We start from the raw sequence: 19,117 nt of genomic DNA on the forward strand, positions 1-19,117 counted from the left end.
ACATGAAAGCCCTGTCAGGGCCTATTTACCTCAGCGGCCCGGCACGGCACGGCCACTCCGAATAGAACCACTCTCAGGCCGCCAGAGGAGAAAGAGAGATGTGATTTTATCTCTGATATCCCTCTACCTGTGAGGACTGGTAATTGAAAGCAGGCGCTGTAGCTCAGGCTGAGGGATCTGGGGGCAAGAAACATGGCCTGCAGTGGTCATGAGTGCTTTGAGCTTATTTTCACTCATTTTTCAGCATTAGACCAATCATATAGGCTTACAGTTTTGTTTTTTGTTTTTTGATGATTCAATAGAGGCAATGAACAAGTAAATCCAATACTAAATGTGCATCTGATGACTAAACATCTGTGAATCTTGGTTTGATAATGTGACAGAGAACACTTATTAACATGCAAGGCTTTATTTGGAGGGCCAGATGGCGATTGTTGGTGTTGCTGTGGGGTGGGGGTGTCTATGAACAAAAATAAAAGACGAAACCATTACACTTGCTGGTAAGCCAGAGTGTGGGTTAGTGCCTGAGCTCCTGTATGAAAGTCAGATCCAACGTGAGCCAGGGGCTTAAGAGCTGGCCAGAGTCTTCCAGCGGGCTATCTCACTAACATGCTAAGATTAGCGCTTTCGCAAATCACCAAAGCAGGAGGGCCCTTGACCTGCTGACCCTCTGGCTTCTAGCCTGTGGTGTGTTGATCCCTGAGATGTTTACTCAGGCAAGTCACAGCAAATTAGGCCTAAAATTGAAGTCCGCACTGATGTGCTCACCAGCCTGAGAGGCGTTGGTCATCTCTCCACTCGTCCAGGTTCCCTCAGAGTGACATGCACCAACACAGCCAAGTCAGGCCAGAATGACATGGCAGCCATTGGCTAGCAAAGCTCAAAGCAAGCATAGCCATTTATGCTAACATGCCAGCCTGCCCCTAAGAGGAGTGACAGCTTAACATGACTTCTCCTAATGGTTTTATTTCTGCAGGGGGAATGGAGGCAAAGCTTGGCAAATTTTACCTGTATGCATCATTTTCATGTTGACGGAAATGTGTGCTAACATGTCAGTATTAGCATCATATGACCTGGCATGCCAGGATATTCCCTTGAGAACATGACACACAACAACTTGAGAACAAGGCAGTATAAAATGCTCCGACAGTAGAACAACACCCACCACTTAACCGTCCATTGGCTAACATGATATAGTGACTTTCCCGGTGGGCAGGAAAACTAGGACTAGCCAAGAGGCGCGGGCAGTGCAGGCGAGGATGAGCTAATGGTGACGAGGTAATGGGTGGTGAGACAGGGTGCAGTGAGCGGACAACCATCGGCCCCCGTTTACGGCATGAGGCAATTAGTAAGCTCTCAGAAGACGCAGAGGCTAAACAAAGCAAGGAAACACAAGTCGGCAGGGGCCTGACAGGCCTTCTCAGGGATCGGAGGCAAGCAGCAAAAGCCAGCAGCTGTAATCTGCCCTCCGTTGCTCGAGTCATGGACATAAAACCGTCCCCTCAGTCTAGATTCATTCATAGCCTCTGCCGTACAGCTTCACAATCCTTGTCAAGGAAGGAGACCTTTCTCTTAGCCTTGCAAATGCCTCCACACGCTGGGCCTTCTCAGACAAAGAAACACCATCTCCTGCAGGTGCTCAGGCAAGAAGAATGAAGACCCGAGTTGGGTTAAAATATAGCTTTGGGGTTTTGTTTTGTTTTTTGTTCTTTTCTCGGTTTTCTAAACATTTTTGAGCTGCGTCCAAACATGACTGGCAATCCGAGAAGGGAGAAAGGGGGCCGATGATTAAAAAAAAGGGAAGAGGATGGATGAGCCTCCCAGCTGGTGGTGCCAGTTTATGACAGATTGACTTATCGTTTCCTGTGGCCATAACAGATGATAATTATTTTTAATGTCCTGATGTGACAGTCTGGCACCTCGTCTGTTGTTTTCTTCCCTCAGATAATCTCACACTGATTGACAGATTATTCTGTTCAGGTGTCTTCCAGCAAACACTGCCTTTAGCCAACAATGCCTCCCTTTCAGTGTGCAGAAGTCGCAGAGATGAGTCTTTTATTTTCCCCTCATCAACCCTAACATGTTATCCAAGAGATGCTTCTTGCACATTACTTGGAACCAGGGTGGCTGCAATCTACAATCAATTCCGAGAGGAAATCTCTTCAGTGGGAAGATGATATCAAGTTCCCCATAACCTCCGGTTCGTCGGCTTGGCGTGGCGTGGAAGTTGGCAAATCGGTAGCTCATTCTGCACAACCAATGCTGCATGCTGTGGTAACAGCCAATCAGACAGAGTCGGTGATGGTACCGGCGTGCCAAAGATGAACCTCCAACGGCTGCGTAGAGTCAGGACACTGTTGACGCTACTGCGCTAAGGCTCTAACCTTCCCCCGTCCAAACCCACACCCTTCCATTTGAAATTCACCTCAGCACAACTGAAGAAAGAATGCCAGGCAGCTGGAACGGCATGATGATAGCGTGCTATTAAAGCGATAAAGACACAGTGGGAGCGAAGAGAAGAAAGGAAGGGAGATAGTGAGACGTGCGGCCCCGGTCCGACGAAGTGAAGGGGAAAGCTGGAGCAGGTCAAGCGTGATAAAGAACAGGGTTTATTTTCTTATTTCATGGACATCCATATTCCCTCCTCTAACATTCTCCAGCAAAAGACCTCCATCCTCTCATTGTCGCTCACTGCCGCCAAAATATGCTACGACATTTAATTGCGTTGCATTTCTTATTCTTTTTTTGAGGGTGAACCAAATAAATGAACAACAATTTTCCTTTTTTTCTGCTTTTGCCCAAAGTGACATGCATTAACTGAATTGCAAGGACACTTTCCCTTGGGCACATTGGGGTTAAGACATTATTAACCGCGACCCCTTCAGCTGCAGGCCAGTTCTTTGACCTTTGAACTTCTATCACCCAATCATGCAAGACGAAGGACTCTAAAAAAACATTTGCCTTGATTTTAGTGTTGCCAAGATACACAGGGAAATTAACATCAACCTGCAATTAAAAATGCCCCTTAAAATATCCATCACAAATTTTGACAGCACACCTAGACTTGACCTGTGTGTAATGGATTAGCAACACATGCGCTTTGACAACCTCGACCTGTGAAAAATGACAAAAGGGCTTGCACTTGAGGGGAAGAAAAAGTAAAAAGCCAAGCTCCTTATAGTCAGTCACACTGAGCAACGTTCCCTCCAGACATTTTAATCTGGCCTTTCCAGAAGGGCAGGGCCTGCCTGGCTCCAGGAAATGGCGGGTGGGAGTCACCCGAGGCCTGCGAGGAAGCCGCACAGTGGGGCAAGGATCCAGTTTCTGCCATGGCTGGCACCTCCAAGCACCTCAGAACAACGGGCCTTTGGGTACCGAGAGCAAACAGTTACATGGAGGGGAACAGGCAGAAAGGTGGGACAGTGAAAATGGCAGATTAAATGGTTAAAAGAAGGATTGTGTTCAGGCTGATTTTTCCAGAACATGGCACGTTAGCCGGCGGGAGGGAGTGGGATTAACGGGGTGATCCCCACACGCGGACAAGCATCCCATTCATGGCTTCTACCTATGCCAACGGAGAGATAAGTAGCTTTCGCTGAGAAACAAAGAGAAGATTAGCATTCTCTTACAGTGTGTGCAAGGACACATTGACAGGAAGGCCCCCCAAACCTGAAAATCCAGAGATGAAGGGAAAGAGATAGAGAGAGACAGAAATATGTATGTGAGAAAGAGAGAGAGAGAGAGAGAGAGAGAGAGAGAGAGAGAGAGTAGGCCTAAAGCAGATCAAAGTGTACAGGATCCTACATTCCAAAGGCCTACCAACAGCTTTTTAGCTCTTAATAAAAACCCTGCTGAATGAAATACATAGCAGCACAGACTGGCTAATGCTATGTAAATTAAATATGTGGCAGCTGACAAAGTCTCAATGCGGGAGTGTGCTCAAGAAGGCAGCTCCTGATACCCAGACAAGCCACGATCAATGCCCCAGCCATGGAGGACAGCATCCAAGCCATCCGTCAGTCGCCAGGGCCTATCGTCGCCAGGGCCGATCGTAAAACAATACCTTGGCTTGACGTCCGAGGATTTGCGCCATTCCCGCTGGCTCCCGTCGGTTCCCAACAGCTGCGTCTGTGCCGACCGGAGCCAGGCCCATGGACCTCGCTCCCCTTTTCTCACGTGTCGGCCGTGGGGAGATTTGATTATGGGCTAAATACAACACGACACAAATCCACCACTGCAGATGCTTTAGAACAGACTGAACATCCGGGTGGCCCTCCATGTGCCTGCCAGATGTTTGTCAGGTCAAATTATGTCATAAAAATAAAGTGCAGAAAATAAACCGCATAAACATAATGCTAGCAGCATTAAAAGGGGGACCGATAAGGGGACTTTGTGGAGCCGTGGTGCTTTGGAGGGATGAACCCATCTGTATGGGTCCTGCTGAGGTTTGGGAGCAACTGGAAATTTATGGGAAGAGCCCTTTTTTCTGAAGCTATATATGCTATTGAGTGCACTGGTGATTGTGAAATAGACAAATAAGCATTGCCTCAAGCACCTGTAATTTTCCACCCTTGGGAGAGCAGCTGATTTGTTGCATGCATATTTGCAAATGAAAAACAAAGAATGCTGTAGCATTAAATCAGTTATCCTGTATATAAATTACAGGCTCCGCTTTGCTGCAGCTGAACCCACGGGACGAGTGTAGATGCAGAGAAGAATCTCATCGGTTCCTTCCCGAACGTCTCCACTTAATTCCCTTGTCCTCATCCAAGCTTTCCGAATTAATTCCTCTGCCCGATGGACAGAATCACCCTGCCTGAGTTGCTTTTAACATTCAGGATGGAGTCCATGTGTGAGGGGGTGTATGTGTGTGTGTTTGCATTATAAGATAAAGGCTAGAAGGGAAGTAAAACTGTTGTTGATACAGCTAGAGAGAGAGAGAGGGAAGTATTAAATGAGAAAGGGAAATCAGTTATTTAGCACATAAAAAGGGAGATATGGGCAAAGCTTTAGCCCACTAAGATCCACTATGACCACAACCAATCAGCTCTATAACCAAGCAGCATCAGCAAGTTAGAGATAAAATATACACACATTCACACACACACACACACACACACACACACACACACACACGCGCGCACACACACACGCGCACGCACACGCACGCACGCACACGCACGCACGCACACACGAACACACACACGCACGCGCACACGCACGCGCACACGCACGCGCACGCACACGCAAACGCACACACACGAACACACACACGCGCACACACACACGCACACACATACACGCATACGCACACACATACACCCACACGCACACACACACACACACACACACACACACACACACACACACACACATTCCACTGCCCTCTCCCTGCACGGGGTCTGGAGGCCAATCGATCAGCCACTGAATCCAATCCTCAGTTCCTGTCAGTGCTGTAGTGTAAACAAATGCTAATTCGCGCATGTATAGATAACAAAAATCAACTTGCCAGAAGAGCTGCCCCTTTTTTGTTTAGGGTGGGGACCTGAGACGACTTTAGGGCTATTTGTGGACTCCAAATTATGCTGGAATTACAACAAACAGGATTGCAGGCAAGGAAGACATTACTGCCAGGATTTATCTATTTATTTTATACTTCGATATAGAATCAGTAGGTACTAGAATGACAGTCAGTGGTTCTGGAAATAGCTGATAATATTCCTGTAATAGTAAGTGTGTGTGTGTGTGTGTGTAGTGGGGGTGTTTGTGTGTTTTTTGTTGGGGGGTTGGAGGGTGCATATGTGGTGTTTATTCTCATCTATTCAGACTCTTTGCATTTAGTGTGATTCTGGAAAACTATAACAAACAAACCCTTCTTTTTAATGATGGATCTGGCGAGCTACTCTCACAAATATACTTGCTGACCTCTGATAATGAAAAATAAATGTTTCTTTGTAAACAAAAACATCATGCTATTAAGGGTGGCACTGGCAGTTTCTCAAGAACTGCACTGAACTAAAAAATTGCAGTTACAAACAAATGCTTTCTCCTTGATGTTTTAGCTCATTCTTGCTTTTATAAACACTTCAGATTTCAGCTCATTTGGGAGAACAAAGTTAAGTTCTTTCATACTAGCTAATAAATAATAATACTTCAAAAGATACTAGTTCAATACACACTAAATATTTGTATATTCACATGCCAAAAGACAAATAATTTAAGAGTAAATTGTTTTTGTCTTCAGTTGTTATTTTTTAACTTAATAAAATCAGTGAGTCCCTTGTTTATTTAAATTTACTAAACTAAAATGCTTCTGAAAGTAAATCTCTATTCCATAAACATCAACACACTAAATAAATAATAATAAATAAATTAACTAGTCTGGGTCATTTAGGACATTTCCATCGAAGGTAGAAAATAGGAACATGTTTCTCCCTTCACGGAGAGCTTTGCTGATGGAATGCTTTAGCAGGAACATCACTGTTCCTGTATCTTATCCCTGACATACATTAAACAGAGGGAGCGAACGATGGGGCCTCTTAATCACAGAGAGGGTGGGACTGGGGCCAGTATTTTTAATAAAAAAATAATGAATAAAGTTTTTTTTGCTGAAAATTAAGACAAATATGCCCTTTCGATTAGTGAGAGAAAGACTTTGGTTCAGTTGTATACTTTGTGATTCTGCTAGACTAAACTGGACCCCACAAAAAATATCCAAGAATGTGGGTTCAGAAAAAAATGACACCCCCCAAAAAAATGTTTTTAGTTCCTGAAAAGCCTGTAGGCCATTGTCTTCTTTATGTGACAGTGGAGTAAACAGGGCCTGTTCTGGGTCCCCAATGAGAATGGACATGCGGACAGACAGCTATCAGCGGACAGATGAGGACCCTGGGGCCCTCATGAGAAGAGGTAGGCCTTTGGTGTTCCTGCAGGCGGTGCAGTGATTTCGTGCCCGTCACCAGGGTCTCTCGCTAGCTATGCGCCAGGTCAGCGAATATTAACTTCCTTCACACATGGCTACGGCCAAACGGGCCTCGGACAAAGCAGGACTGCCTGCTCCTCTCAGGAACATGTGCAGGATGCCTGACAGGGTGCCTGACAGGTCGCCAGCGGCCTGGAAGATGGATGAGCTGCTCAGCTGACCCCTGTCCTGCCTGAGGAATCACGCCCCTGGCCCCTTCCCGTCCAAAACAAAGACACCCTGCCCAGTGCCCCCTCCGTATGGAGCCCCCCCAGCAACACTAACCAATCCTGACATCTCCATCGATCCTCCACACACACACACACACACACACACACACACACACACACACGTGCATACGCACACACATGCTCACAAGCGCGCTCACACATCCTTATATGCACACAAACAATGAAACACACGCAAAAGCCTGAAATCCGTTTTTCCCCTAAAACTTGACACACTGGCTTTTACACAACCATTCGCACGCTGTCTAAACTTTTCTCACGTGCACACACACACACACACGTCAGTGAGCTTGCTCTTTTACCCTCTTTTAATGGTAACACTCTCACCTATATACACTCATGTCTTCGCACACACACATCCACCTGTCTCTTTTGTAATTGCTTGCTGTCTGTCCATCAGAGAGGCAATCAGCCAGGCCGGTGCAGACTTGTTTTGAGATGAGTGTGTGTTTGTGTGTGTGTGTGTGTGTGTGTGTGTGTGTCCATTTAAGTCTGTATCCCCACATAAGCTCTATGTGTTTTGCTTGTGCATGCCCATTTAAGCATGCATTCTGTGTGTATGCCTGCGTATGTGTGTTCACTTAAGCGTGCATGCAGTGCACACAAATGTGCACATGTGCTTAGCCCAGCTTTAACCCAGGGTGGCTTTATTGCAGCTTTAACCTGAGGCAGCCCGGTGAAAGTGATATGTGAACAGGCTGAAGGCCTTAGCTCCGGCTGAGTGGCGGGGAGGGTCCTGTTGTCAGGATGGCCGTCCTCAGGGACAACAGCAGAGTGCTGGGCTCAGCACCTCAATCTCCCGCTAAGAGCAAAATCAATAACTTATTACATAACCTCACACTTTTCTCCCTTTACACCCACAGAGACAGAGGCCAGGAAGACTAGTGGCGGGGCAAACACAGATTCAACAGAAAGGGAGAAAAAAACACTAATTTGTGCTCCTTTTTGCCTCTTGAGGTAAAGCAAAATGTATTTCTGAAAAAAAAAAAAAAAAAGCTTCTAAATTTGGGATCAAACTATTTAAATTCATGACAAGGTTTTCTTAGAATTCCCAAATGACCAGGTATAACTTCCAAGTGTTGTTGTCCTTGCATTCAAGTCGCGCTAGTCCACCACATTTTGAAAGTTGAAAGCAAGCTGTGCTTTCGAGGAATGATGGCTCACCATCCCTCACATGCACGCCGGCTGGTCCCATCCGGAGAGCTGAGCCGAGTCCAGACTGTCCGGACGCCAGCCACTTGGGAAGAGCAGCTCAAGTCACATGGCTCCACCAGCCCGGTCGAACCTGCCCAGGGAGGAAAAATCACCCCGGGCTGTGGAAAGACGGGCCCTCATCCATCAAACACTGAATCTGGCCCCTTCAGCCCCGCCGCATCCACCCCTCCCCCAGGAACTCCGCATCCGTTTGAATAATTGAGATCACTTAGGCGGCTTCCAGCGGACGTCTGCTTTCAGCCGCCACCTTCACACCTGATCAATCAGCCGAGTGTCAGAGGGCCAGCACCAGCAGCTTCCCCTCCACACCCCCCCGATCCCTCAAGTCCTGGTGACAGCATTTGACATGCAGAGAGGTCCGTCCGTGGGGCCGCATGCTAGCGCACCTCCACCGCCGCTACAGCTGGGGCTGTGTCCCGTGCCCTGTGCCACGTCGTAAGCAGCCTCCACCCCCCATTTGTGGGCCATCCATCAGGCTCTGACTAACTCCTGTCCAGCTCCCCTGACAGGGCTGAGATGGATGGCAGTGGTGTTTGTCGGGTGCTAGCCGCGTGATGCTAAATTGCTCGTTAGCGTGTTAGCGAATGCCATGCGCACGGGGAAATGGGGGCTGCCCTCTCTCCCCACACAAACAGTGAAGACACTGCTTCTTTTTTTCTAAACCCTTTCACTTTCTCACAAACAGAGTAGGAGCGGATGGGCTGGTAGCTCTACCCGCCCATCCTATATAGTCAAAATGCAATTAAACATGTTAAAACTAAGCAACATACATTCCAAGAATTGCTCCAAAAAAAAAAAAAAAAAAACACCACCACCCCCCCCCCCCCCCCCCCCCCCCCCCCCCCGCCCCCCAAAAAAAACGGGTAGGTCCTGAGCAAACAAAGACCGCAATGTCCGCCTATAAGGTCCTTTTCACTCTGACTGAGGAATGCAGTGTCCATTCCCTCAGCATGGACACTGGCAAACAGGACCTTGCATATGAAGGACTGCAATTTTTTCCTTTCTTTTTTTTTTTTAGCAGCAGCACACGGCTCTATGCAAATAAACCTTGGGCAGGGCCGCCAAACACTCCACATTACTCCTTTTCAACGCCACTAACACTGAGGGTCCCAGCAGGGGGACAGGCATGGACACACTGAAAGGCACCCCTGAAGACTGCCTGAAGTACCACATGAAGAGATAATGAAAGCTAGAGACAGAGAGAGACAGAGACAGAGAGAGAAAGAAAGAAAAATGAAAGACAGACAGCCACCACCACCAACACCTACACCCCCACCCACCAGCTCGGGTGATGAATGAGAAGATCACAACACACATATCAGGAGGAGGCCTACTGCACACAAAGGGCCCGTCTCAAATAGCATGACTGACAGGTCAGCTCACCTACAGCCTTCCCACAGACCAACTCCTTTACACTGTGTGTGTCAGAAAAACAAAAAAATGCAAAAGGAGAAGTAGAAAAAAAAAAATTAATTAATATATATATATATAGATAGATAGATAGATAGATAGATAGACAGACAGACAGACAGACAGACAGACAGACAGACAGACAGACAGACAGACAGACAGACAGATAGATAGATAGATAGATAGATAGATAGATAGATAGATAGATAGATATAGACAGACAGACAGACAGACAGACAGACAGACAGACAGACAGACAGACAGACAGATAGATAGATAGATAGATAGATAGATAGATAGATAGATAGATAGATAGATAGATAGATAGATAGATATAGATATAGACAGACAGACAGACAGACAGACAGACAGACAGACAGACAGACAGACAGACAGATAGATAGATAGATAGATAGATAGATAGATAGATAGATAGATAGATAGATAGATAGATAGATATTTTCCCCACACATTGCAGACATTAAAATGTAACAGTCTAAGAGAGTGTGAGAAAACCACGCTCTAGAAAGCATCAGGGCCACAGAGTCCTCCCGGGACAACTGAAGTCAGAGAAAGACGAAAGAGAGGGAGAGGGAGGGACAGAGAGCAAGGAAGAGAGAGAAACGGAGAGAGAGGGAGAGCGCTACAATACACAAGGTGTATTCTCAGCGGCCAACCAGCCCTCCATATTAAAAACACGCGCCTGTTCCTCTCAGCACCGCACTCCCGCAATACACTTCAGCACCGTTCTCCTCAATGTGTGTTCATGTGTGTGTGTGGGGGGGTAAACACCACGCGGGGCAATTTAATACCAGGAGAAGGCCTAGGGGCTGGGGCGCTGACACAGCACTTTTGCTGTTCCTTTGATTTAGATTAAATGCGCCAGCATTGCCATGGATGCTCCTGAACCAGGAGCGCAGCCAAATGCACCAAAACGATGTGACTTGTGTCATGCCATATCCCACCCTGCACAACAACCCACCTCACCTGCACTATGCTCTTTCTCACCCCAGGCCCTGGGTGCTGTTGGCTATCTTAGCTTCACAGGAAGCCCCTGGGACTATATTATTTGGGGTTATTTCTTCTTTTATCGTCTGTTTAATGCCAAGCAGCACATTAGTGAATTGAACAGGAGTTTATTGGTTTTTGCAGTTATCAAGATAAGGTAACAAAAGTCCTGGTCCTAGGGACACTTATTTTAGACAGTTTAGATATTTGACTTATGTTCTCCAGCAGTTGCCTCAAAACTGTGTTATTTGCTCTATGTAAGTAAATTACAAAAAGTTCCAGACAGCTTTTATAAAAAGGCACGACACAAAAACACCTCCCATTATTCTCTGAATGTGTGCCAAACAACCCAAATTACAAAGGAGCACCCTCAGTGCTGAACTTGCTCTCTCTAACTCTGGCTTTCAGCTCAAAAATAACCCCTCAACACAGTTCAACACTGCAGAGGAGACAGCCGTTTCTGCTTTTCATCATATAATTGCATTGTGAAGCACTCTTCATACGCTAACTTAATGACAGAGACCTGGCTGTGTGTGTACAGCGCAAAAAGCTATATGAGCCATCCGCCGATTTCCTGATGAAACATTACTGCTTGGTGCAGTCGATAAGCCAGCAAGGGGCCCAAGGTGTGTTGGCTCAATTTGCACATGAAAGGGTTCGGCGGGCGAAGCGAAGCCACTTAAGCAGACTGAGACTAAGCAGTCCCCTCTGGACCCTCGCTGATTCTCGTCTTCCGGCTGCACTCGGTGGTCGACCCTAAGTGCTTCGGTTCTGACAGCGGGCAATGTGCCCCACCCAGTCCAAAAGGGGGGGTCGTGGTGGAACTAGTGTACCTCGGGGGCCGAGTGCGATTGCGTTCCCTCAGAGGGCCCTCTCATAAACAAACTCGGTCGCCACTGTCACTGAACCTGGTCGCAGGCCTGCTGTGTGTCTGCTGTTTGTTTTCCTTCTCCATCAGGGTCATTTCAGACGGCCCAAGAACTACGGAGGAACTGGCTGGACTTTCTCCAGACCTTAATATTTTTTTTCAGTGATTGACCTGGCCCAATGCCACATAGAAGGAGTGGGGGGGGGACAGATTTGCTGAAGAGCAGAGAGCCAGACTCAAGTGCAAGTTATCACTTAATCCAAATATCAACACAACCAACACTATAAATTAAGAGCTTGTTAATCAAACAATTAACTGGATTCCCCATTATTATGCCAAGGATATCTGCTTCCAGATTTAATCCATCATTATTATTCCTGTCAAATATAAATTTCATAGCCTCTCTCTCTCAGGCTTATTTTTATTGTTTGGTCCTTTTGTATTTTTAACAAGAATTGTATTGTAACTGGAATAATTCCCAAAATTAATCAGAATTATTTCACAATAAGATCACAAATCTTATGTCTAGACAAAGACAAGCCAACAATTACAACAGTAATTTTCTTGCCAAATGGACCCCTAAATGATTTACATAATGGCATAATAATAACTTAATAATTACACTATTGTCCAGTCATCCACCCACAAGCACACATGAGGTTAATCATTGAGTGTGTAATACAACATCTTCCTAGCAGAGACATTGCCTCCATGAAACAGAACCCTGGTTACTGGGAAAGCTGTTGAGAAGATACTCACGTTCACAGGTATCACCCTTTTGATGAAATCCAGCCCTGCAGATACATTTCCCAATGGGCACCAGCCACTCGCCCTCCGCACTGCAGTGCATCTTGGGAGAGTTGTCGGCCTCCTCCTCAGCATCGGCAACGCACATGCCCTCCACCTCCACCAGCGAGGAGAACTCAGAACCCGTCACTGTGTCCGGGAACGTGGCCAGATTCTCGATGATCGACCAGCACTTCTTGTAGTAGACTTTGACGGAGACCAGGGCGATGCAGGCCCCGACATCCTGGAAGGCCAAGTAGAAGCCCCGGCGCGAGAGTGGCCCGATGATGCGTACCTCCGTGTTCAACTTCATCTTGCGCTCTCCAAGGTCGCCTTGCGTGAAGCTCTCATCCGCCGCGATCGTGTCTATTTTCACATATTGGCTCTCGCGTATATTCCTGCCCACCTCGGCGTCCGTCTCCTGGTAGTACAGGTTGAACGTCTCTTTGCACGTGCCCACCACACCAGGCAGGCTGTTGCAGTCCCGCAGGGTGAATTTCAGCTCCACAAAAATCCTCTGCGCATCACCCTTTTCTATCCAGTTAGTCCGAAGCCAGTTGTTCTGATTGGGCTCCATCACCTGGCACACTTGGTACGTGCGGATCGGTGTGAAGTTCTCATCCAGCCCACTGATCTCTTCCCACTGAAAGAGCCCATGATAAATAAGTTAGTAAACAAACAAATAAATAAATAAATAAATAGATCTTGTACATTAATAATCACAAATATTTTCCCTATTTTGGCCTTACTGATGAAATTTCAACAATGTCCATGCAGTGCGAAATACAATCTTGTGTATATGTAGATAAACACATAAAGATAAACATATTGACTTGTACCAGGTCAATAATATAAAATCAAAAAGTTTGGCTTTGATGCAAGACAGGACTATCTTAACTAACTCTTGTTACTAGAAAAAAAAAAAGATCAAGAACTGGGAGAAATACTTTAAAAATGAAAAAAAAAAAACATAACTGGTTTAAGAACTTGTTTAATATTCACTGGCTCACCTAAGCAAAGCTTGGTCAAAAATAGAAATTAAATAAATACATTGTTGAATGTGCATATTTGGAAAACAATTAATTATAAGTTTATTTTTCATTTATGTTGAAAATTAAAATAAAAAAATAATTAAAAAAAATTAAAAAACAGAATTACTAAACATGAAGCAACTAATCTGAAGAAAAGATACAGGCCTACGGACCTAGACTATGGATGGTGAACACTACTCTCAACTAGTCTCATCCCCGTAGTCATAAAACTGGGCAGGCGAAGCCTATACTATAACATGGAGAACAATCGCCTGAAGGGACCTGATGAGCCCTAAGTTTAACAAAATACAAGCTATTCTGGATAGACCTGCACTCATCGCCGTCAGAGTGGCGTCTAACGAAATAGGTTATGGTAATAAAACATGAAGGAAGCCCGCAGTTTCCACATCAACAAGAAACGGTTACACTTATGAATATAGGCTGTCCTATGGCATATGATGGAGTAGTTGAAAATTAAATCACGAATATCCCATATCGCACAATGATTTTAGAAAAAAAAAAGTTATTAAATCTTACCCCGCTCGGAGGAGACGCTATCCATTCCAATTCTGTCTGCTGCGCCTTTGAATCCAGAAGGATAACTGCCGATGAGAGATAAAGAAATGTACCGTTAAATTAACGCATTTCTTATTGCGCCGAAGCGTCGGAAAACACCAGCGGAAGTGATATGCGCGGCACTTCGGAGACTCTGACCCATTTTCAAGAGCTAGTGGCTGGTATGCTCCCCAATTAGCGTCCCTGACAGAAAGCATCGATTGTACAGAGACCATCTCTTGGCACCTGTTCCTGTGTTAAAAGCCCAAGGTTAAAAAATCGTGTTTGACTGAGTGTGTAACGTGTGTTGTTTGGGATCCTAGTTTTAGTGAGTCGCATTGAAGAAGCTCTAGTGCGACCACCGCCGGCACTAGGCGACTCTGTCGGATACACGCACGCAAAAGTAGATCTGAGCAAATGGCCTGCAGTCTTGATTTTTTATTTTTTATTTTTTGCCTTTACTGTATTCTTACTAAAAATTAAAAGTTAAACGGCCATCTGGATTACTTTATGAAAGGTTATTTCATATTTGAAATTGGCACCTGTATTCGAGTGTGTAAATTATGCTACATAATGCACTGGCAGTCGCCTGGGAATATCTCTCTGTGGACAGAAGCCAGGTTACAGACAAGCAACTGGGACTGACCTCTGTATTGCGTGTTAGACTGTTCACTGAATATGTAATTAAAATACACAGGATAAAGTGAGCGCAGTATGCCCGCCTACCAGGGTCGGAGTCGAAATCGGACGCTCATTTCGTACGATTGTGAACGAAGAGCTCTTTAATAAAATTATGGTGCATACTTTATTTATTTAACGCGTTTTTGGATACATAATATCTACATTCATCCTGTGCGATGAACAACGTTACAAAAAACAACGCGGTGCAGATATGGAATGAACAGAGCGCCAGTTCTGAAGCCCTTTATTCGCGCCACGACAACTTGAGGGGGAAAAAAAAATACTTAAAGTCGATTAATGTGCGATTGCGGGGGATTTTGTCCACGAAAATCCCTCAATGGCCCCGTTTCACTGAAGGTCATCTTCGCCATAAGTGGAAAAAAAAATACATCGACGTAGCCTTATGCCATGCATTTGTCAGAGCAGTATTCTGTTGCAGTATTTATGCTGTGCGGCGCTTGCTGGATTGTATCAAGCTAATCTTTCGAAGTTTGATACACATTTTTCGTATATTTGCACTGGGCTGTCTAGACGTCACAGACCGCCCTCGGTAGACTGACAACCAACATTATCTAAACAATTTAGCGTCAACCAGGAACAAGCCGGTTATCATGTCGTTTAGTTGTCTTGTGCGACAGTAACACATTCTAGGAAGAGAGAGCCGGTATTAGCAGTCAAGTCTGATTATGGAAAGAAATAACTAAATAATTAAACGCATCCATGAGAAGCAGACAAATTTAGCATGTTGCAACTTGAAATATACTTGGGAGTCGAAGCTTATTCGTATTGTTCTCGTATATGAGACAGGACCTGACAAGAGTGCAGTGGTGTATTGCCACACGCTCTGCGCTGAAAGGAGCTACTCCGCGATGCAATATTGTATCCAGCTCGGTATCACCTGAGACCGCATGGAAATCGCGTCGTGTATATCCCTGTAATTTCTCGTCGACGCTGTGACTTTACGCTTTTGTTATGCTCATTATTTCTATATACAGCGCATTCCGCTTTCAGGATGCGACGATCGCAGGACTCTGTAGGAAACTTTATCACTTACCTTCTCTTGTGTTCTGTGCTATTCCAGTGTTCGCATAAAAACATAAACGAAGGCAAAATATAGTCCACAAACAGGGAACCGAGGTGCAAACCATGATGCAGCTGGAAGTTAGCGAAAGTGTGCGCTTATCCACCGCAGCGTTCCCTTCCCATTGACGACGCTCCAGTACCAGCTCTGAGTGAATAAAATAGCCGTCTCTCACTCAAATAGCATCGGCAGCTGCGGGGCGGGGACAGGACCATACACCGTGCCACTCAACTAGACTGACACTGACCAAGCCCACCTCAGGCGCGCGAAAACGACTCCGTACGGTGCCGTCGACGAATCATTTCGTAGCAAAGGCGGTCTCTTATTTTAGACTTTCACCGAGGCCTAGAATACGCTTGAATCAAAAACTTTTTGGGGGAAATAAGAATTTTAATTATTTATGTATTTATTTGATCAGGCGGAGGATAAGATTGACCACGGTGAAAATGCGCTTTTTATATTATTATTTTATTTTATATTTATATTATTGATATATTATAACTATATAATCTTATAATTATACCTCACATCAGACATTCACGAGTTCATTGTACTACACGACGTCAGAAAACGCCGAAGAAAGAAAAACAACTTCTCATATGACTCCATAAACATAAATGTTTGGTACTGTTAAAAGGTGTCTTAAGAACATTGAAACCTCGTGTATAGACATGGTTGGACGTTTGGCAAAGCAATTTAAGCACGCCCTAACAATGGCTAAGGTTTAAGACTCCAACAAGGCCTGCATCACAAGGGTGTGTATGTTCGCTGAATATCCCTCAGTAGCTGTGGACTAATACTACGTTCATGAAAACAACAATGTTTCCATAATTAGCTTAATAAGGAACATGTCTGGACACAAATTGTTTTCAGATTTCATATGCACAGTATGAGAGCAAAGAAGTGGTTCAGAGCAAAGATGAGAGCATACTGCGTACACTTTCAAGCATCCCCGCTTTTAGTCGAGATTTAGCTCCGCTCACTTCGTGATAGTCCTATGACAATATTCGGCGCATATGAACATTTTCCGTACCAATACCCTCCTTAACTGTACACGAGAAATTTTGCAAATTTAGAGGCACAATTAAAGGCTAGCCACCTCTCCAAGCATCGCGGTTCCTTAACATTCTACGTCAGCTACGATGCAGATTGTGTTCCTTGTCGGGTTTTTTTTTAAACTAAATATATATCTCCATTCTCGCCCACTGTTACCTGCCTGGGCACATACTGCAATACTGCATATGATATGCAAAAAAACAAAACAAAACAAAAATAATAATACTCTACTCGACAACATCCTGCAGCTGTAGTTTGAGCGTTTGCTGTCGGGCAGGCAGGCAGACAGACCGACGGACAGACATAAACAGACACACGGACAGACAAACAGACGGACCAACAGGCGCTGGTGTGTGCTTCAGAAGGTCACCTTTAGATCAGGCCCATCCTGCTGTCTTGCCAACGGGCCCAGATGCATTGATTCATTGAATAGCACCGCTGCGCGAGGGAGCGGGGCCATAAAGATTGAACCGCTCGGGCCTTAAGTAGCGTTAAAGATTCAAGATAAACACAAAACACAATTAAAGAGCGTAAAGTTAATTTCCCGCCCGCTCAGACGACTTGGCAAACCACTGATAAATTAAAGCCTGAAAGGAAACTCATTAGCCCTGGAACATATAATGCATTTGTGACAGGTCACTTATGAATCTCCATTACCTAGAACGAGTAAAACAACTGTAATTATGGCCCACAAATATTGATTAATAAACTGTGTACAAACGAATGGAGGCAGACAAGGACTCACTTCAAGGTTTATTTACCTCTGTTTTGGTTATTTATTTATTTGTTGTTTAGTCTGTTTATTATGCAAATCATTGCTAATCCTCTTTACCCTTGATACACACTCCTGTGCAGCATTATTTTATGTTGCTCATTATCAACATTTTAAACTACCTTTGAGGTACTTCAAATTAACAACATTTTTTTTTGATTAACTGTAATTACTAACCTATAAGATAAATGGGGCCTCACTTTGTTAACGTGGGAGTAGGTGACGCTGTAATTCTATTTCGGGAGTGCGTTTGTTTAAATTTGCAGAAGCACCCGATCGCCACTGTCAACGCCGGATTAAGCGGGTGACATCTGAATGCCTGTGAATGCACTTCTGAATATTTATATCCAGCAAAACGCTCATTTGCATTCACACGCACTCGAGCCTCCAGTGACCCGGCTGTGAGTGGCAGGTTTACTCTTCCTGTAGAATGCTCTGTACGTCGCGCCTGGAGGTAAATTAGTTGTGGACGAAAGACGCGCGAAACCAAACAAACCTCGACCTGAAGTTATTATAATTACGATTATTTTCCAATACGGAAAACACACCGCGCTTCCACAGCTGCCGGCCGCGTGCTTGCATCGTCAGCTGCTTACCGTTACCACGGCATCCGTTAATTAGGTTCTTTTGTTTGAAATAGGATTATCTTGTAGTGGCCATGTGGGGATGACAGTTTGTATAAGTGAAGTTCTACCTGGCTCTTCCACGGATCCCTGCTATTGTCCTGAAAGGAGATAGCATTCTTTCAGAGGACATTTCAGCAAATTGTGCTTACAGCATGCATTATAATAAAGGATGATTTAACGTACATTTAAAATGTGACAGGAAAAAAATATACTTTTATTATTATTATTATTTTATTTACACTTAATTTCCACTTATGACCAGTAATGTTTCCCATACAAACAGGTCCTAAAAAAAAAAAAAAAAATTAGAAACATGACTATTAACTTGTATATTTCTGTGAAGAAAAATGTATGTTCTTAGTGATATATTGAAGTTCTAAAAATGCAGTAATTGTTGTGTATGTACCGTTGCCTTTTCACAACTGAATGATTCTGCACACACTTCAGCATTGATTTAGTTTCAACTTCAACAACGTTCCTTCAACCTGACCAAAAAAAAAAGAAATAGAAAGAAAGAAAACGTCAGCACAGCGTAAAACTTTTGTAAGAAAGTGATCATTTGGCAACACTAACTGTTTCTGCAGAACATGTGACCAGCATTTAAGTCACCGATTGTTTAAAAAAGGGGGAGATTTGTTGTGCCCTGGCCTTCCATCTACATATTTTACAGTGTGTTTATTTGCTGGAGGTTTTCCAGGGGAACAGGCCTAGCGCCTTGGACGATATCTCTTCATCAGCAGGCAATGATACCTGTTTCTCTTCTAGGTTACTTCCCTCCATGACTCAGTCATGTTTTTCTCTCTGTCTTTCTTTCTCTCT

The 19,117-nt window shown here is 44.8% G+C and overlaps 1 protein-coding gene and 1 long non-coding RNA gene across 9 annotated transcripts in view; both read right to left on the bottom strand.

The window, feature by feature from the left end:
* The window catches only part of epha7 (eph receptor A7), a 68,041-nt gene extending 52,031 nt beyond the window's left edge, over window positions 1–16,010 (bottom strand). For 4 of the 8 annotated variants that reach the window (XM_027014087.2, XM_027014085.2, XM_027014089.2 and 1 more), the window contains exons 1-3: window positions 15,818–16,008; window positions 14,065–14,129; window positions 12,470–13,139 (exon numbers count right to left, since the gene is read on the bottom strand). In XM_027014087.2, coding sequence (XP_026869888.1) covers window positions 12,470–13,139; window positions 14,065–14,129; window positions 15,818–15,911 — 829 coding nt within the window. In that variant the 5' untranslated portion in view covers window positions 15,912–16,008. Of the gene's footprint in view, window positions 1–12,469; window positions 13,140–14,064; window positions 14,130–15,817 lie in introns of all 8 variants that reach the window. The other 4 variants (XM_027014091.2, XM_027014090.2, XM_027014088.2 and 1 more) reach the window with 3 other exon arrangements.
* Window positions 16,011–18,499: 2,489 nt separating this feature from the next.
* On the bottom strand, window positions 18,500–19,100 carry LOC113579889. The gene is made up of 3 exons (XR_003410922.1): window positions 19,049–19,100; window positions 18,705–18,783; window positions 18,500–18,584 (listed from the first exon to the last, which is right to left on the bottom strand). It is a non-coding gene; the product is annotated as an uncharacterized LOC113579889 (long non-coding RNA).
* Window positions 19,101–19,117: the final 17 nt, after the last annotated feature.

This window comes from Electrophorus electricus, chromosome 8 (genome assembly GCF_013358815.1).
Source record: "Electrophorus electricus isolate fEleEle1 chromosome 8, fEleEle1.pri, whole genome shotgun sequence".
Lineage (NCBI taxonomy): Eukaryota > Metazoa > Chordata > Actinopteri > Gymnotiformes > Gymnotidae > Electrophorus > Electrophorus electricus.